The 20,923-nt window shown below is 47.8% G+C and overlaps 1 protein-coding gene across 2 annotated transcripts in view; it reads right to left on the bottom strand.

Annotated features, from left to right (window-relative positions):
- FXN (frataxin) overlaps positions 1–16,475 on the bottom strand; it is a 51,483-nt gene extending 35,008 nt beyond the window's left edge. The window contains exon 1 of one of the 2 annotated variants that reach the window (XM_088476611.1): positions 16,271–16,475. In XM_088476611.1, the coding sequence (XP_088332737.1) occupies positions 16,271–16,342 (72 nt within the window). In that variant the 5' untranslated portion in view covers positions 16,343–16,475. Of the gene's footprint in view, positions 1–16,210 lie in introns of both variants that reach the window. The other variant, XM_088476610.1, reaches the window with a different exon arrangement.
- Between the last annotated feature and the right edge of the window lie 4,448 nt (positions 16,476–20,923).

Here is a 20,923-nt window from a genome sequence, read left to right as displayed (position 1 = left end):
AACCCCCTCACCATTTAGAAGTTTTAAGCTCTAAAAGGACAGGGTATAGGGAGACAAAAAAAATATATCAGGTTGTCCCCTCCTCCATCTGGGGACAGCGGCCGCTACGAATATATGCTAATCAATGCATACTCACGGCAACCGCAGCATAAGATGCAGACGCCCAGCACTACACTATGCCGCCAACTTCCCTTTACTCAAAGCGCGAGTAGTCCGCAAGACAGCGGAAACATCAGTAACATCGAGAACTATAAGCACAATAGAGGTTGACCTAATCTCGTGCAGGATTTTGGCCACTTCCTGCGTGCATCGAGTCGTCTCGCTGCGTATGGCACTGCCTTAATTATGCGCGCCCCTATAACGGCGTCCCAACGCACAGGCATGCCTGCTTTTGCCCGACCACCCCCCGTCACTACTCACAAAAGGCACTTCAATCAACATCCGAAGGGTCTGCGTACCCTTACCCGATCACACTGACTAGCTCACGCACGCGCAGTGCGATGCATATGCATGCGCAGTGCGAAAACATTGGCCGAGTGTATGCGTTCTCTTACTTGCATTCTTTGCTGAATCAGGCCCAGTGTTCACAATGGGGACTTTTCAAACTTAGGGCCGTATTCAATTAGTTTCGTCTGCCCGACTTTCTACCTACATTGCGTGTTTTGGACGCGGAAACTTATCATGCGCTCCCCCGCTATTCGCCCTATTCAATTCCAAACCACGCGAAAACTGCAAACCGCGAAGTCGAAACAGGTGGAAACTGCTATCAGAAATGGGGAAATCAGCCTGAACTCCCCAAAAAGATGCACTAACATTGGGGATCAATGTAGATGTACCCGAATAGCTCTAATAAAGCTATTTGGGGTACTTAAGTTGTTTCAATAGCTTCTTATTACCGTCTTTGCACAAGTGATGAAGAATGGCATTAAGCTGTAGTTTTTGGAGAAAATAAGTAGTCCTGTGAAATTTGGGGTACCTGAATATGGGTGCTAGTATATTCTAATGTCTATAAAGTGGAGTTTTAATAAAAGTGAAATTCCTCCATCATAAAAGCACCTGCAATCCCAAATACACTTGGCCCCTTCTTAGAGCACCCCCAGGACCTTATTTTGCTAGATTTTGAAGTTGTCCCCCCACTTTGTGCTTTTTCACCCCCAAAATGAAAGTACTTTTTTGGGGTGTTCTTAAGTTTTTCTCCGGGATTTTTTGACACAGTTGTCCTTTGGGGGCTGTCCCAAGGGTTCTGAGTGATTTCCCCAAGTTTTCACCCCAAAATAAAAATGTTGCACTTCTTTTCTCCTGCTATTCAGAGGCAAATCTTTTTCGCCTATTACATTGCATTGACTTTCCGCGTACGCAAAACTCGGCTGGAATTGAATACAGAGATAGGTTTCCTCCACACAAAAAACCGCAATACTTTTCAGCGGATCTCGACTTTTCGCGTCTAATTGAATACGGGCCTGTACTAAAATAAAAAATAAAAAAAACACTATGTGGTTTTGAGGAAAAAATACACAGTTAAGTGATTAAGGAAGTGAGACACATGCCCACATCCAAACCAGACTGTAACAATGAAAGGAAACTGGGCAGCCTGTTGGCAATTCAATTGTTTATCACTCCCGTAGCTCCAGTCTAAAGACCAGAAGCTATTAAATAGTTTTGGATGACCAGCCCCCGCGGCTTTCTCCTGCAGTGCGAGCAGAGATCCATGTAACGTAGGGCTTAGGGGCTCATCACTGCAGCTACGGCGCGCCCTGCACTTAGCACGAGAGATACACAAAACTAGTGGGGACACACCTGTGCACCGAGGATGTGAAATGATATGGAGTAAGCTGCTAGTAATGAAGGGTTTGTCCTACCTTTACATTCAGAGAAAACACACAAGTATATTGTGGTGCTTAAAATAATCCCATATGTATGGATTTGATTATATAGATAACACTATGTATATATTGCGTGAAAATATACTTTTACTGATGTAATATAGAGCAGTACAAAGATAGTATTCAAAACCAGATACCGAAACTAGAAACAATATGAATGTAATAATAAGTGCGACAACAGTGTAAATGTCACAATGACGGAAACTAAAGATATAATGAAAAAAGGTGACTTATGTTGTTTACCTGTCAAGTTTCTTTCTTTGACTCCATAGGGGACACAGGGAGAACACTGAGTATAGCCTGGACAGGAGAGTCTGGGCATCAAATAGTTAAATGACAATACCCACAAGCCCAGGCTCCCTCTCCTTTATACCCCGCCCCCAGCTATCTGCCATCAGTTTAGTTTGCAAGTCCACGGCAAGATCGAGGCAGAAAAGAAACTCCGGCACACACACAGAGCCATACAGACAATGGAGAATACAGTCGGACAGGTCACCAAGGAAACAAACCCCAGCAGTCAGGTGCATCAGGGTGGGCGCCCTGTGCCCCCTATGGAGTCAAAGAAAGAGACTTATAGGGGTATTCAATATGGGTGCGATAACATCGTTTTTTGCGTTAATATCACTTGTTTTAGTTTTACACCGTATTCAATTTCAAAGACTTATCGCAGTTTTGAAAAGTCTTTGATAAAAAACGGTGATAACTTTTCACCATTGAATAGGTGTCGAAAAAAAGTGCAGAATTGGGGTTTAGGGGTGCAGGCTTAAAAAAAAAATTGCCTGCACCCCTGAGATTGACATTTAAAAAAGAACTGTGTCAAAAAAAAGTTTAAAAAAAAATAAGGACACCCCAAAAAATTAATTTAAAAATTGGGGTGCAAAAAAAAAAAATGGGAAAAAATTGTTAAACAATAGGGAAATAGGTTCAGGGCTATTCTGCAAGTATGCGGCAGGTGTTATCTAGAATAGAATTATAGTGGCAGGTGCACAAATGCAGAATTTTTTAAAACTTACTTTAGGGACATCAAAATATGCTAGTACTCATTTTCATGTACCCCAAATTTGATGGAACCACTTAAAAAAACGAAAAAAATCACCTAAGTGCTCTTCTGCATCACTTCTTCAATGTCGGGAAAAAAACACCTGCTGCGGCTATTTAAAGCCCCGACTTTCAATTAAAGGCTAAAACAGGGGTACCCATAGTGTTCCCCCATGTTTTTACAACTTTAGGGGGTCTTACAATTATTTTAAGGAAAAATTTGTAACTTTACGCAAATCCAACTTCGGAGTTTCCAGTTTTCGTTAATTTGATATTGAATACGGGGGATAAGCGGGAGCGCGCACCATACCTTTACGCAGAAAAAAAACGCCGATATGAAACGTTAACTTCGCCAGGGAAGTTAACCTTTCATATGAAATACCCCTCTATGTAGGTAAGAACATAAGTCTACTTCTCTTCTTTCTCCACTAGGGGGCACAGGGAGAACACTGGGACATCCCAAAGCTTGTCCCCGAGCTGCAGTGAGCATAGAACACCTGAAGGTGGCGTCCGAAGACGCAAATGTGTCAAAAGGCATAAAAAAAAGAAAAAAGAAAAAAAGAAGAGCTGTTCTTGGGCAGCGGCTGTAGGGCTTCTGCAGAAGTCCCACCGACTGGGTGATATGGGCAGTCATCATGGGAATGGGCAGGAAGGTTCACCAAGGTGCAAGCCTGGCGTATAGTGAAATGGAGTCAGCAGGCCAAGGTTTGTTTAATAGCCAGCCAGCCTCTCTTGTGAACACCATATAGAACGAACAGAGAATCAGACTTGTGAACATCACTGGTCCGGTTCAGGTAAAGCCAGAGAGCCCGCACAACGTCCAAGGAGGCATCGGGCAGAAAGGAATCTGAAACCTGGAAAGAGGGAGCCACAGTTTCCTGGATGATGTGAAAGCACGACACCACCTTGGGAAGATAACCCAGGCAAGTCCGCAGCACAGCCCTATCTGAATGGAAAACCAGGAACGGGGAGCGTCATGATAGGGCGCTAAAATCAGATAACCTCCGGGCCGATGCGATGGCTAGAAGAAAAATGTTTTTACACACAAGCCAATGCAGTTCTACTGTCTGTAACGGCTCAAAGGGAGCAGACTGGAGAGTCCGGAGAACCAAGGACAGGTCCCAGGTAGTCACAGCAGACACAAATGGTGGTTGAACACAGAACTCCCTGAAAAACAGTCTGCACATCATGCAACAGCTCTATCTGCCGCTGGGAAAGAACTAACAAGGCGGAAACCTGGACCATCAAGGAAGAGAGCCGGAGGCCCAAATCCGGACCTGTCTGTAGAAAATAAAGTACGTGGGAGAGGTGACAAGACCTGGGGTTAAGACCCCTAGTGTCACACCAAGCAAAATAAGTACGCGAATCGCAGTGACAGACTTTTGCTGAAGGCTTCCTAGCATTCAGCATGGGTCGAATTACCCTTCTGGAGATCCCCTTCACTCTTAAGACAGATGTCTCAAGAGCAAGAAGTTTTGTAGACTAACTCACAGAGATTTTTGGGCAATATACTATACATAGATATATACTAGAAACCTGTCAATATGAAAAATGTAAACTGTGTACATAGGCATAGATTTGGGAGAATGTTGTATAGCAGAGGGTCCTTTATTTTTCCTTTTTTTTTTTTTATATCTGGGAAAAAATATTTTGTGCCTCAAGCCCAAAAGTGCCAATGACTATACGTCTGGTGAAGTGTGGTGCCATAGACGATGCCATGGTAAGTGTCATATCTCTGGAAAGCACTGTGTGATATGGCGGTTGTAAACATTAGCAATAATAATGTGTTCATGCAGCACCCAGGTTACAAGAATAATGTTCATACAAGTACCGTTGCTGTATAATTGATCTCAGATGCCTATTAAGAACTCACGCACATATTACACGCAAACTGTAATAGAGAGTGCTGGATGCAAGATCATAACAAACGGTGCTGTGGAAACCTTGTGGTACCACATGAATTGAAGATAATAAATAATAACAATGACCTTATATAAGTCCATGTTTAATAATTATGCTTATTACTAGCGTCTTATTTAGTTTAGTATTGCTGTGATACTAACGAATATGATGTTGGTATTTAATATTACTTATCTCTCCAGCGAAGTTCCCCTCCATTGCTTCCAGCCTATTGCTGCCAAAGATGGCCTTTGTTTCGCGCACAACAGCCAGTCTGCGCATGTGCACTTTCACCCGGCGAGGACTCAACAGTGCTTGGAAGACTTTGCTGAAGCCAGAAAAGCTATTGCTGGCAATGGGAACCATATTGTTATTGCCATCTGTAGCCGGAGTAAGTGGTACAGTGACAAACAGTGGTAAGCTAAGCTTACCGTTGTTTGGAAAAATACTAAAAAGGAGGACATAAAGGGTCTATGTACGAAGCCTCGGAAAGAGCGGAAAAAATAAAATAAAGTAAAAACCAATCAGCTCCTGTCATTTTACAGACTGTATTTGAAAAATGACAGTTATGGTGCATACACACGGTCAGATTTTTCCTTCAGATATGAACGATAACGATTTAAAAATCGTTCAGTCGTTCATATCTGAAGGAAAATCGTTCATATCTGACATGCCTGAACGATGGACGATCAACGATGCGCGTTCCCGATGGTCAGATAACGATTTCTGACATCTGATGTGTTTGCAGTCAGACTTGGACGATTCCATTCATTTTAATGCAGTCAAAAATCGTTCAATCGTTCATCTGACAAATCTGACAAATCTGACCGTGTGTATGCTCCATTAGAAGCTGATTGGTTGGTACTTTATCTCATTCCAAATAAAGTACCAACCAACCCCATAGCCCTAGCACCTATTATTATTATTACCAGTTATTTATATACCGCACACATATTCCGCAGTGCTTTACAGAGAATATTTGCCCGTTCACATCAGTCCCTGCCCCAGTGGAGCTTACAATCTATATTCCTTATCACATGCTCACACACACATACAAGGGTTAATAATTTTTGTTGGGAGCCAATTTGCCTACCAGTATTTTTTGGAGTGTGGGAGGAAACCGGAGTGCCCGGAGGAAACCCACGCAAACACAGGGAGAATATACAAACTCCACAAAGTTAGGGCCGTGGTTGGAATCAAACCCACGACCTTAGTGCTGTGAGGCAGTAATGCTAACCATTACACAGTCTGTGCTCCCCTAGTGCTAAAGGGGTTATAGCCCCTAGTGCTAGAGGGGTTATGTCTCGTTAAATAGGGCCCATAAAGTGTTTAAGTTACATTCACCATGTAGTGCAGTGCTTCTCAAACGCTGTCCCCAAGACACACTAAAAGTCCATATTTTTTAAATTTAAGCTCTGTACAGTACTACACAATAAAAGCAGTGATTTCCAACCTCGGTCCTCAAGGCACACTAACAGTCCTGGTTTTAGTGATATTCATGATTGTGCACAGATGGTTAAATAAAAATAGCTGAGGTACTAATTAAGTCACCTGTGCTCAAGTATGGCTATCCCTAAAACCTGGACTGTTAGTGTGCCTTGAGGACCGTGGTTGGGAACCCCTGCAATAAAGAGTAACATCCAGAAAAAAATGTCATTACATATCAAGAAGAGTAAATGGCATAGTATAATTAGTTAGGAGAAAGAAAAAAATCCCTAAAGAGCTAAAAGTTTTTCCAATACAGGTTGAGTCTCTCATATCCAAAATGCTTGGGACCAGAAGTATTTTGGATATCGGATTTTTCCGTATTTTTGAATATAAGCATACTATAATGGGACCCAAGTCTAAACACAGAATGCATATATGTTTCATTTACACCTTATTCACATAGTCTGAATGTAATTTTATACAATATTTTTAATAATTTTGTGCATCAAAAAAAGTTTGCGTACAGACCAGAAATTCATTTATGTTTCATATACAGCCTGAGGATAAGTATATACAATATGTTTAATAATTTTGTGCATTAAATAAAGTTTGTGTACACTGAAACATCAGAAAGCAAAAAGGTGTCACTATCTCAGTCGCGCTCAAAAAATTCCATATTGCAGAATATTTGGATATGAGACTAAACATGTATGTACACACAGTCCACATTACCCGGCATGGAATGCAATGCGTTCCAAACTCACAGCACCAGATTTCCACAGCTACTGTATTACACATGCAGGGGAATGGAATATGCCCTGCGTTAGTTGAAATCTAAGACCGTTGATACCACTACACATGGAAGTTTTCAATAGTATTTAAAGCCTTGTTTTTAATCGGATCTCGCCAACCAGCAATCAGGGTCCGTGCACTTCCAGTCCGGATATTTTCATTTATTGAATTTCTACTCATATTTTATGTACATGCTAGTGATCTATATAGTTTTTATCCAAATCATGTACAGCACATACCGATTATATGATGTTATGGATGGTTTTGAAATGTTGATAGGATAGTCACCTTTGGCCTGGTAGCACTTCCCCTCCATGATATATAAATCAGTTTTTGGTCATATAAAGCCCTGAGGAAGAGCTATGGTCGATACACGTTAGCCAATTGGTGCATACAAACGGTCAGATTTTCTGTCAGATCTGAACGATAACGATTTTAAAAATTGTTCATATCTGAAAGAAAATCTGCCATGTGAGCCTGCAACGATGAACAATGCGCGTTCCTGTTCGTCAGATAACGATATCTGACATCTGATGTGTTTGCAGTCAGATTTGGACGATTCCATTCATTTTAATACACTCTAAAATCGTTCAAATCGCTGGTAAAATCGTTCAATCTGAACATGTGTATGCACCATATGACAGGAGGACCTTATTGTTGATGGTTAGAGGGGTTCCAGCGTTGCTGAGTCATTGTTGCAGAGAGCTGAGCCCGAGGTTCCGAGGCCTTGATCTCCATCATAACTATACATGCTGCTCAGACACATCTTTCCGGTAACGCCTCCACTCCTTACCATTGTATTCGAGATTTTTACTATGATGGAATTTTACACTGTAGAAATAAATTATTGAAACTGTGTTATGTGGATTCTATTTTTATCTTGAATATCTAGAATATTTGATTCTGAATCTACACGATGGGGCACAAGACAATATTCACTATTTAAGGGAAGTGCATGTCCTTATATGATCTATCATATTTTCTAGATATCGGATGTTATTGTATGCCATCTTATCGTTTAATTACGTTTGATATTTAGCGCATTATTTTTCCTGACATCATTTTATTGCGTATTATTAAACAAAATATTCATAGACATTAAAAGTAGTGTGTGAACAGTCCAGGTTTTAAGAACATCCATGATTGAGCACAGATGGTTAAATCAAAATGACTTGGGTAGTAATTAAGGGGTCTATTTACTAAGCCTTGGATGGAGATAAAGTACCAGCCAATCAGCTCCTAACTGCCATGTCACAGGCTGTGTTTGAAAATATGAGATATGGTAAGAACTTACCTTTGTTATCTCTATTTCTACGAAGTCCATAGGGTTCCACAGGATACCTTGGGGTATAGGTGTGACGTCAGTCATCGGGCACCATAGAGTTAAGCTTTCAGCCTCCCAGGATGCACTAGGGTCCCCCTCCTATACCCCGCCCCCGAGCCAAGGCACCTCAGTTAGTTACCAAGCCATAGGCCGGAGGAGGAGAAGGAAGAGAGAGAAAAAAGATCTGGACACACACAAGAATCACATTCTCACCAGAGGGAGACGGAAAAACCGGTGACCAGAGCAAAGCCCATCTGCAGCACAGGTGCGACAGGGCGGGAGTCCTATGGAACCCTATGGACTTCGTTGAAATAGGGATAACAAGGGTAAGTTCTTACCATATCTCATATTTTCTACATCAGGGTCCATAGGGTATCCACAGGATACCTTGGGGATGTCCCAAAGCAGTATCCTTTAAGGGTGGGGACACTCCTGTGCTGAAAGGAGAATCCGCCGCCCGAAGGAAGCATCCTGAGAGGCGAAGGTGTCAAACCTGTAATACCTCACGAAGGTATGGACAGAGGACCACGTAGCAGCCTTGCAGATCTGGACTGCAGAGGCACCACGTCGAGCTGCCCACGAAGTACCCACCGACCGAGTGGAATGAGCCTTCAAAGAAGGAGAAACCGGCAGACCTTCATGAAGATAAGCTTTAGAAACAGCCATACGGATCCAGGCTGCCAAAGTTTGCTTTGAAGCAGGCCAACCCTTTTTATGGAAGCCATAGAGGACAAATAAGGCGTCCGACTTCCTAAACGAAGAAGTGCGGTCAACATAAGTCCTTAAGGCCCGCACAACATCCAAAGTGGCCTCACCCACTGAAAGACCAGGTGAGTTAAAGGCCGGAACAACTATTTCCTCGTTAACATGAAACTGGGAAACAACTTTGGGAAGAAATTCAGGCAGAGTGCAGAGCACTGCCCTGTTCCCATGAAAAATCAAGAAAGGGGGTCTACAAGAGAGAGCCCCTAAATCAGAAACACGTCTGGCCGAAGCTATGGCCAGAAGGAAAACAGTCTTAGCTGTTAGCCATTTAAGATCCACTGAGCCCAGTGGTTCAAACGGCGGTCCCTGGAGAGCCCTCAGGACCACAGCCAAATCCCAAGGCGCCACAGGTGGAACAAAGGGCGGCTGAATGCGGAGAACACCTTGCATAAAGGTGCTCACATCCGGGATTGTAGCAATCCTACGGTGAAACCAGACAGGGCCGAAACCTGTACCTTCAAAGAAGCAAGGCGAAGCCCATGATCTAGTCCCGCTTGTAGGAAGGCAAGTATCCTAGACAGACGAAACTCCCGCGGTGCATAACCTCTCGGTCGACACCATTGGAAGAACGTATGCCACACGCGATGGTATATCCTCGCGGACGACGGTTTCCGAGCTCGCAACATGGTACGCACCACAGAGCTGGAAAACCCCCTGGACCTCAACATGGCTGTCTCAACAGCCACGCCGTCAAAGACAGCCGAGCCAGGTCCGGGTGAAGACAAGGACCCTGCGACAGAAGGTCCGGTCGTAGCGGCAACCGCAGAGGACTGTCCACGGACAGACCCTGAAGGTCTGAGAACCAGTGCCGTCTGGGCCACGCGGGAGCTATCAACAGGAGCGTCCCTCCTTCCTGTTTGAATTTCCGGATTACCCGTGGAAGAAGGGACACCGTAGGAAACAGGTATGCGAACCGGAACGTCCACCGGACGGACAGAGCATCCACCAGAGACGCCTCTTAGTTTCTTGTGCGAGACCCGTACACCGGCAACTTGTTGTTGTGCCGGGACGCCATGAGGTCGATCTCTGGAAGACCCCACCTGTCCACCAGCAGTTGAAAAACGTCCGGGTGCAGGGACCATTCCCCCGGATGAACGTCCTGGCGACTTAGAAAGTCCGCCTCCCAATTTAGCACTCCCGGGATGAAGACCGCTGATATGGCCGGAAGATTGCGCTCCGCCCACACCAGGATCCGAGACACCTCTGCGAGAGCCGCCCGACTTTGGGTTACTCCATGCCTGTTTATGTAGGCCACGGTGGTAGCGTTGTCCGACTGGACCTGCACCAGACGACCCTGGAGAACCCGATGTACCTGCTGGAGAGCATTGAAGACCGCACGGAGTTCCAAGATATTTATTGGAAGCTCCGCTTCTGTCGGCGTCCACCTGCCCTGGAACAAGTGTGGACCCGAAACTGTACCCCAGCCCTGAAGATTGGCGTCCGTTGTCAACAGGACCCAATTTGGTACACAGAACGGACGTCCCTTGCTGAGATGGGTCGTCTGCAACCACCAGGCAAGGGACAGGCGAACCTCCGGGGTGAGCACTATCGTCTGGGACTTTAGAGACTGAGGCAGCCCGTTCCACTTGGACAGGATTAGGTGCTGCAGAGGTCTGGAGTGAAACTGGGCATATTCCACCATGTCGAACACCGACATCATGGAGCCCAGTAACCTCATCGCCGAGTGTAGAGACACCCGACGGCTGTGCAGACAACTGCGCACCCTCGACTGTAAAGCAGAGATCTTTTCCTCCGTCACAAAGATCCTTTGCTGTCCCGAGTCCAATAAGGCTCCGAGGTGCAGAATCCGCCGAGACGGGATTAGAGTGGACTTCTGCCAGTTGATTAACCAGCCGTGCCGTTGCAGCAGCGCAATGGTCAGGTCCAAGTGGCGTAGAAGGAGCTCTGGAGATCCTGCCACTAATAACAGGTCGTCCAAGTACGGCAACATGCGGACTCCCTGCAGCCGCAGAGAAGCCGCCATGACCGCCATCACCTTGGTGAACACACGCGGTGCTGTCGCCAGGACAAAAGGTAACGCCCGAAACTGAAAGTGGTCGCTGCGGATTGCAAACCTGAGGAACTGTTGATGGCGCAAAAGAATAGGGACATGCAGGTAAGCGTCCTGTATGTCCAATGACACCATGTAGTCCCCCGGTTCCAGCGCCAGAATGATGGACCGTAGGGTCTCCATCCGAAACTTCGGCACCCGCAAAGACTTGTTGAGAGCTTTGAGGTTGAGAATCGGACGATACGACCCATTGGGTTTCTGCACCAAAAAAAGATTTGAATAGAAACCCTGGCCCCTCTGGGAGAATGGAACAGGCACTATAACTCCAGCCTGGAGCATAGTGTGCAAGACCTTCCGCAGCTCCGTGGCCTTGTTCCGGTCTGATGGTAGACCCGTGGTGAAGAATCGAGCCAGGGGTCTGTGCCGGAAAGAGAGGGCGTACCCGTGGGAGACCACCTCGAGAACCCAAGAGTCTGCCGTGGTGACCGACCAACACAGGGCGAACTGCAGCAGGCGGCCTCCCACTTTGGGATCCCCCAACAGGAGGCCCGGACCGTCAGGCCGCAGGCTTGTCATCAGGCTTAGGGGCCGGACGTCTGGTACTCCATGCCTGCTTCCGGGGCTTGCCCGATTTTTTGGGACCAGCCTGTCGGGGAAAAGACTGTGGTTTGGGCCTGCCCTGGGCCCTATAAGACCGAAAGGACGATGGTCCTGAACCAGAAGGAGCCGCGGCCGACATGCCGATTTGGCTGCCGCCAGCGTGGCCACAATCTTGTCCAGATCTGGACCGAAGAGAACTTTTCCGTTAAAGGGCAATGCCTCCAAACCCTTTTTGGAGTCAGCGTCTGCCTTCCAGGATCGCAACCACAAGGTACGACGAGCAGCCACCGCTGCTGAAGAAATTCGAGACACCAGTGTACTAATGTCTAAGGCCGCCTCGTTGATATAAGTGGCCGAATCACGGAGATTACCAATCAACTCCGTTTGTTCGGCCGGACAGTCGGAATCAAAGGACGGCTCCAATGAATCCGCCCAGCGCTCCATCGCTCTGGCAACCCAGCAAATGGCCATAGCCGGCCGCGCTACCCCCCCCCGCAAGGGAATAAGCGGACTTCAGGCAGATCTCCACCTTGCGGTCCGTAGCATCCTTAAGGGAGGACATGGATGGCATCGGCAATGTGGCACTACGGACAAGACGGGTCACGTGAGAATCCACCTGTGGAGGGGATTCGCACTTAGCAAAATAATTATCCGCGAACGGATAAGCCACTGCCAGGCGCCTCTGCGGCTGGTATCGCTTGCCAGGCTGTTTCCACGCCTCCTCTAAATGGTCCATTAACTGACCCGAAAGAGGAAAGACTGTGGCGTCACCCTTCACATCCTTAAAAAAGGCATACTTGGATTTAGCAGCTGGGGGAACTTCGTCCTCAATCACCAAGGCTGTGCGGACTGCCCGAATAAGTCCAGGAATATATACCTTGGACCTAGCGTCAGCGTCCTTAGTATGGAGAGGTTCCCGATCGTAAGGATCCAGAATCTCCCCATCATCAGACGTCCCTTCGTTATCCTCATAAGGAGCCGACAGAGACGCCACCGGCCGTTTATGTGGCCGCATCACAGTCTCCCCCTGCAACACATCCGACAAGTGCTGTACAGAACTCGTCAGGGAGTTAACCCACGCCGGCTCCTGAGAAACCGGGAGAGGGGAAATAGGGAGACTGCGGGGTACCACCAATTGTCTTGGAAAACCCTGCATGGGTGACGACACCACTGACTGCTGGGACAAACCCATCTGTGTAAACGCGGGCTGCGGAGCTAACTGGCCCACTAAGGCGAAACAAGCCCAGGGCGGCTCCTGTACCGGTGCTGTAACCGTAATAGGCCGCGCCATTGACAAATACTGCCGGCAGAGGCCCTCCGCGCTACCCTCCCCCTCCGCTAAAGGTACTTTACACGTAGTACACTGTAGCCGGAGAGGAAAATCACTTTCAGACATGATTGTACTAAGTATGTGACCCCTCTCACCAATTGTATTTTAAAGAGGTGAGAGACCACCCTGCAGCACCGCACCGCAAGGGCTTAGCAGAAAGAACAGGGACAGTAATAAAGCGGACAGTCAGAATAGAAGATACAGGCAGCAGCGCTAGCACAGTCACATACAATGCAAAGAAAATCAATTCCAGCACTAACCTGCGCTGATCACTCAACTACGCAGACACAGGGTCTGGTAGGACACAGCGCTGCATACACAGACCTGACCACAGCGGAGGAGAGGTATGCGGGGGGACCCAGACCAAGATGCTTCCTTCCAGGCTTCCAGCAGCGTTCACCATGCGTTCAGGAAGATGGCCGACGAGGAGCAGAGAGGAGGCTGGCCTGGGGGAGGAGCGCTGCCACAGGGCCAGTCGGCAGAGTGCAGAGAGGGCTGTGTGCAGCGGGGGAGGCGCCGGCTGTGAGACAGGGAAGGCGCGCTCCCCTGGTATGCATTTAACCCCCGGGACGCCGCAGCGCTACCGCTCTGCTGCGGTCCGCTGTCCCAGGGGGGTAGTGGAAGCGCAGGTTCTTACCTGGCTCCACGCTGCAGCCAGTCCACAGGGAGCCCCCTGCCTGGGGACTCTGGACCATGTAACAGCGGGGACCCACCGCGGGACCCCGCTGCTTACCTTGCTGTCCCCCTTGAATCCGGCCATGGTCTGGAACATCTGGGGTCACCGCTAGCTGTGACCCCAGATGCTCACCAGCATCCCCGGATCGGTACCGGCGTTCTGGTACCGGCGGGGGTGTAGGGAAGACAGCATGGACGTCAGGACTGACTGTCCATGCTGCACATCCAGATGTGCAGCCACAGCTGCATGCAGAAAAGCTTCAGGCGCTCTTCTTAGCCCCCACTCCAACAGGTGCACCCGACTCCGGCCGGGCACCAAACTAAACTGAGGTGCCTTGGCTCGGGGGCGGGGTATAGGAGGGGGACCCTAGTGCATCCTGGGAGGCTGAAAGCTTAACTCTATGGTGCCCGATGACTGACGTCACACCTATACCCCAAGGTATCCTGTGGATACCCTATGGACCCTGATGTAGAAAAAGATAGTTAGGAGCTGGTTGCCTGGCACCTTATCTCCGTTCACTTTATCTCCATCCAAGGCTTAGTAAATAGACCCCGGTCACCTGTGCTCAAGCATGGATATCCTTAAAACCTTCACTGTAAAGCTAGGTATACACTGTAAGATTAACGGTCCAATCTGAGTGGTTGGAATGAAAATCTGGTAAATGTATTGGAGCAGATGAAAATCAGCAGACTTACTGATCGGCCGCTCCAAGTGTGTTCCCTGACATCACAAATGAGCGGGCATTTGAATTTGCCCACCCAGTTGAGTTGTCAGTCACCGGCAGCCCCTGCAACAAAGTGTATGGGCGGTCAGCTGACTGCCCATATACACTGCCAGATGCACCAATATTTCTGCAGATATATCACCCATCTGCTGTGCTTGATGAGCAGATGCAATATGTCTGTGAACGGAGTTATTCAGACATATTGGGGTACACAAACAATATATTGCCCAGTGTGTTCACAGTTTATAGTCAGGGCCGAATTAACGGGAGAGCGACAGGGGTGGTCGTCCCTGGGCCCCCACACCTAAAGGGGCTCACACCCATCGTTGGTTAAAGTGGGCCGGACGAGACGGAACCAATTCCGCCTCCTCCAACCCACCTCAGCCCGACGCCGCAGGGAGGCTCTATTTGCCAGGCGCCTGCTGAGATTTTGTAACCAGCGGGTGCCCAGCTTCCTCCATGCAGCGGCAGCCGGAGGCTGGAGCTCACTCGTGAGCTCCGGCTTCCGCAGAGCACTATGGGAGACACGTCATGACGTCTCTCCCATAGTGCATAGGAGCAGCCGTGCGGACCGGACAGCAGCGGATGCGGTAGCGGGGCTAATGGTGAGTATTAGTTTTTGTTTTTTTTATTGTGCAAGTGGCTTTACTACTGGGGGCACTACTACTTGGGGGAGGGGCATTACTACTGGGGCACTACTACAAAGGGAGCATTACTATTGGGGACATTAATACAGGGGCATTTATACAGGGGGCATTGCATAAGGGGCACCACTACTATAGGCTCTGCGTAAGGTCTCCATTGCGCATACCCCCAGTTCGTCCATATTAAATAGGTGCCCCCACGGTTGTTGCCCCGGGGCCCCCACAGACCTTAATCCAGCCCTGTTTATAGTGAGCATCCAGCTTTAGTATTTCTTGAGGACAGCATTTGAGAAGCACTGATGAATGCCAAATGTACCACAGGGGCAGCTTGTGTGTAGGAGTTCTAAGCATGTCACCTGCCTGATCCACTAATGGAAATCCTGCAGTAAGTACAAAGTGTGTGATGGTTAGTAAAGGGGGGGGGGGCTGGAAATCAGTGATCCACGATTGTTTTTCAAAGGGCAGAATAAACATACAGCAAATTATTTTGTGAGGCAGATTTCCTTCCCTAATGTGTTACAGTGACCTGAGCTGCCCATGTCAATGTTATATCATATGTGAGGAAAGCGGTACACTGGGCTGCTGGGTATAACACAGGATACGTTTAAGATGCCGGCGGACGGGATCCCGATCGTTGATATCCCGGCGACGCCATACCGAACACCTAAGGATACCGACGTCCAGCATCCCGAATGCAAGGATGTGGGTAAGTATTACACTTAGCTCAGTGATGGGGGGAGGGGTTAGGTTTAGAAACCTCCCCGGGTGGGTTAGGCATAGGCTGCAGGGGTTAGGCACCACCAAAGGAGGGTTAGAGGGGGGAGGGGGAAGGGAGGGTTAGGGTACTTACCTGACCCTATTGGGATTCTGCACGATCGGGATTCCAGCGTCGGTATTTCAACCACCGGCATATCATACCCAACCCGTCAGGCACATGGCTACTAATACCGGAAAATGCATATTTTACTGTGTGTGCAGGCCGGGGTGCAACACTGCTAGCTGGGTGCCCCTAGCCTGGCACGCCCTGAGTCTGTGCAGTGTGTGTCCGGCCTGAGCACTGTGATATATAATATGCGGATGCCATGCTGCTACTCACACTGCACGCTGCTCTCACACCCGCTGCTGCTACACAGCTGCCGAAACGTTTGTATGTTACCAGATGTCGGTGTCCCGGAGCCCTCATTAGCCCGGTGGCCGCTCTCCGTGCCCTGCACACAGCCGCCCACATGCTACTGCTACTACCGGCCCGGGGTCACACGTCCAGTGTAATAATATAACACGCTGAACACAAGCCGGTTGCTCGACCTATATCGGGGATGGTTTTGTATAGTCTAGTTATGACAGTGTGTCAAACTCTATCTAGGCTCGACTTATCCGGTCTGGACAGGTGAAGTTTGAAACGTTTCTTTGCTGCCATCTAGTGGCCAACCTTCTAGCAGCATGTGTAGTTTATATCAGAAACTTTTTCCAAAGTATGCAAACCAGAGGCACTGTAGCTCACGAACAGATAGAAAGCCACACTGTGTATCTGTGCAGGAACTACAAATTTCATAATGGGCTCTATTTACTACAATCCAAATGTAAGATGAGGTTGTAGTGTGATATTTCCAACTCAAGTCGCATTGCGAATTTAGGAAATATCACAGGGATTTATCAAAATCCCTTGCAGGGACAGAGCTTGCGATAAAGCTCTGCCCCTGCGAAACCCCTTTGCACACTTCTCCCTGTATTTTTCGGATACCGTAACCCCCCACCCAACGATAGAACAATGAAGTTTATGCTAATACTGGCGCTCATCTTGTAAACTTTATGTGGCTCGAAAACTGGGTTAACTGGCTGCAGCTGCCAATTTAAGAAAACTGTGTAATATTCCCAAAAACATAAACTAAAAAACTGGCTATCCAATCCAGCTATTAATAGTATAAACACATTTATTCCCACAGTCTCATACATATGTTATATACAAATACACGTAAAAAACAATAAAAACTACACAGAACAAAAGATACAATGGGGTAGATGTATTATAGCGGCACTTAACGTGCCGCTAGAACGCTTCCCGCTTCGCCTCTTTACCGAGGCGAAGCAGGAAGCACTACCGATGAGATGTATAAACATCTCATCGGCCGGAGAGGGGGAGCGTTAACTCCCCCCTCCGGCACTACCCGCTAGAGACAGCAGCGCATCAGCCTAGTGCTGATGCGCTGTGTCTCTCTCCCGGCCGGCTCCACTGAGCATGCGCGGGATCTCGCAAGTATCGTGAGATCCCTGCGTGGAGCCCTGGAGCCAGCAGCCGCCGCAGCAGGGACAGCGCTGTCCCTGCTGTGGGGATAGGCCAACGCCAGGCTGTAGCTGTCGATAACGACAGCTACAGCCGGCCGAACGGTCATGCGTTATGACCGTTCGTACATGGCCCTGCCGTCGGCGCTGCTATCTTATAGATAGCAGCGCCGATAATGACAGGGGCGCACAGCACCCCTGTCATTTACCGCCCAGACCCCCGATCATACACCGGGGAGAAGCGGTATCAGCGCACATAACGTGCGCTGATACCGTTTCTGGGATTCGTACATCTCCCCCAATATATCATAAGTTTCTATCTGGAGCAACTGTATCAAACTAACAATGTCCCGAAATAAATAACAGATATCTCTCTGTGCAAAATAAAGAGATATAGCTCACATATAGAAAAATGTATATAATCTGTGAAGCTACTATGGTAAAATAGTCCTGATAAAACGGATATATAGTCAATATTGGAAATATATACTCTCCTCTGTAGATATTTAAATTGTTCCTTTATGATATAAGATGTATAGCTCAGTTTTATGAACAGTGGATAATTACCACATCCATGTAGTACTCCTTGTTGTGAATAGCTACTGCCGCTCCGATCACCGGCAATCTCCGTAGAGTACCCTGGTTTCCTGTTCCAATACCCAGTGTGTAATGGGATTGCCTGCAGTAAACTTGTAAGGAGATGATAATGCTTATATCCAAGCACCCAATTAATTCTCCCGTCTGGTCTTGGCAAAAAGCCAGACGGAGCGGCCACAGTAAATTTTTGGATCACGTCAGGTAGTATGGACCACGGCTTCTGGGGCTGACACCAGACTTGTCAGGTTTTTTGGTAAGTGTGTATTACCATATAGTGGGGTAGATGTATGAAGCCCAGAAACGGTATCAGCGCACGTTATGTGCGCTGATACCGCTTTTCCCCGATGTATGAATGGGGTCTGGGCAGTAAATGACAGGTGTGCTATGCGCCCCTGTCATTATCGGCGCTGCTATCTACAAGATAGCAGCGCTGATAGCCTGGGCTATGTACGAACGGTCAGATTGTCTGACCGTTCGGCCGGCTGTAGCTGTCGTTAACGACAGCTACAGCCTGGCGCTAGCCTATCCCCACAGCAGGGACAGCGCTGTCCCTGCTGCGGCGGCTACCGGCTCCAGGGCTCCACGCGGGGATTTCGCAACACTTGCGAGATCCCATGCATGCTCAGTGGAGCCGGCCAGGACAGAGACACAGCGCATCAGCACTAGGCTGATGCGCTGCTGTCTCTAGCGGGTAGCGCCGGAGGGGGGAGTTAACGCTCCCCCTCTCCGGCCGATGAAATGTTTATACATCTCATCGGTAGTGCTTCCTGCTTCGCCTCTGTAAAGAGGCGAAGCGGGAAGTGTTATAGCGGCACGTTAAGTGCCGCTATAATACATCTACCCCAGTGACTGCTGGCAATTCAGGTTGTCCCCTGCTGGTATCTAATGAAGAATAAACGGCAAAAAACTGGGTGTGAATAACAAAGAGTATAATCCACCGGGAGTAAATATTGGATGAATATTCCAAAGTAGCTGTTATGAGTTCAACGCATTTCCGTGCTATTAGGCACCTTCGCCAGGATTACACTTACCTCCGGTGATTGGTGCTCCGGTGATGTCCTCTGGGGCTCCGGTCAGCTGGTCTCTCATCCTGCACTGTGACCCCGGTCAGCTGTTCTATGCAGCAGCTGACCAGGCGTCACAGTGCAGGAGCCGGAAGACCAGCTGACTGGAGCCCCGAAGGACATCACCGGAGCACCAATCACCCTGAATGCAGGTTATTTTTTAGCCTGTGGTCTATTTAGACCACACAGCTGATCATCGGGGCCCGGCTCCTGGCTCTGCCTGTCAGAGCAGAGCAGGAGTCATGGAACCAGGGGAAACCCTGGATAATGCCATCTCCAGGTGGCATTATTATCACAGGGCTTCTCCGGGTATTTTTTCACATTTTATTTTTAGTAACTCTGGCCAGATCACATTTCCCAACACAATTATGGGAAATGTGATCTACTTACTGAAAATATGTTATAATTAGGGTTTGGAGAAGAATTTTACGAATTCTATTAAAATTGCCCTTTAGTAAATTTCTGTGAAACTACAATGATGTGAAAACACCCCTTTTCACTTTATTTTGGTAAAAATAATGTTAATAAATAGAGCCCCATGTCCTGTAATTAGTTCTGCAACCTTTAGAGAGCCACGTTGTCAGTATCTTTTTAAATAAAGTTGCCCCTTGGACAAAGATTGTGTCCAATAACAAATATAATTATATACCTCTAAAGTGCTCCATTTAGGTGCTGTCCTCTTATAATCACACCATAATAAAATGCCATTTACATAAAGAAAAGTATAGAGGTGGTTATATACCAAAATATACTGTATCACCAGTAGTACAAAAATAATTGTACAATTTGCAAGTTTGTTTGTTACTTGTTTATGATTGTAGTTCTGAACACAGCTACCCTTCTGACTAGAGCCGTATTAAGAGAGGAGGGGTCCCGTGTGCAGGCTCTGATTGGGTTCCCTCCTCTCCGGCGGCGCAGTAGACTCTGGCGTTGTGCCAGAGTCTACTGCGCATGCTCAGGTCTCCGGCAACATGGCGCCCGTGCCGTTTGCGGGACATCTCTACCATGCATGTGCGAATCACCGGGGAAATGGCCGCGGTGCCATGCATTCTGCAGCATGGCATCGCTAACGATATCCCCAGATTAGACTGCATGTACAGATGCCTGGGGATATTGTTAATTATCCGTGGGAGCGCGCATCGTTCCTTGGTAAGTGCATACATGCTGGACAATTTGATCTGATTTTTATAAAGTTGTAAGCATTGCGCATGGTTCCTTTACCAACACTCAATGGGAAACTGGTCAAAAGGGATTATAATGTATTCAATTCAATATCACATACATTACAAAACATCATTATTATTCAGGTTTTTTTATTTAGAGGAAATTCAGATATTAATACAGATGTGTTCTCTTGCATCTTTTGCCGCTTGTGCTGCAAATCGCTCCACGCATGGCGCAAGTTTGCAGACATATCTGTCCATCGGCGTGTGTGTACGGGTGATTAGCCGATCACCTGTACACAGGGGTGCAGAGAGGGGGGGGGAGCAGCAAGCGGGTACTACTTACCTGGGTCCGGCACAGCTCCCCATCCACAGCAGCCCAGCACACGCAGCGCCCCCCTCCCCAGCACCGCAAATGTGTTTTATTTTTCTAAAGGGGCATGACCACGCCTTCCGATATTAGGCCACGCCCCCTACCCGCCGAGACTCACTGCAGCATGCAGATGATGGTCGTTCAGTGTGTATGAACAACCATCATCTGCAGATATATCTGCTGATCACTTGATCTGCAGATATATCTGTCAGGTGTGTACCCAACATAGAGTTAGGAGTAAATCCATCTTAAGGAAAGTATTTTTACTTACCACAACCACTTTGAGAACATACCTCTTTGAGGGCCTTTGCAGATTTCGGAGCAAATAAAAA

Source organism: Taudactylus pleione, unplaced genomic scaffold (genome assembly GCF_031769625.1).
Source record: "Taudactylus pleione unplaced genomic scaffold, aTauple2 ptg000190l, whole genome shotgun sequence".
Classification (NCBI taxonomy): domain Eukaryota; kingdom Metazoa; phylum Chordata; class Amphibia; order Anura; family Myobatrachidae; genus Taudactylus; species Taudactylus pleione.
The sequence above is the reverse complement of the archived record's forward strand: the minus strand, read 5'-3'. Positions and strand labels throughout refer to the sequence as shown.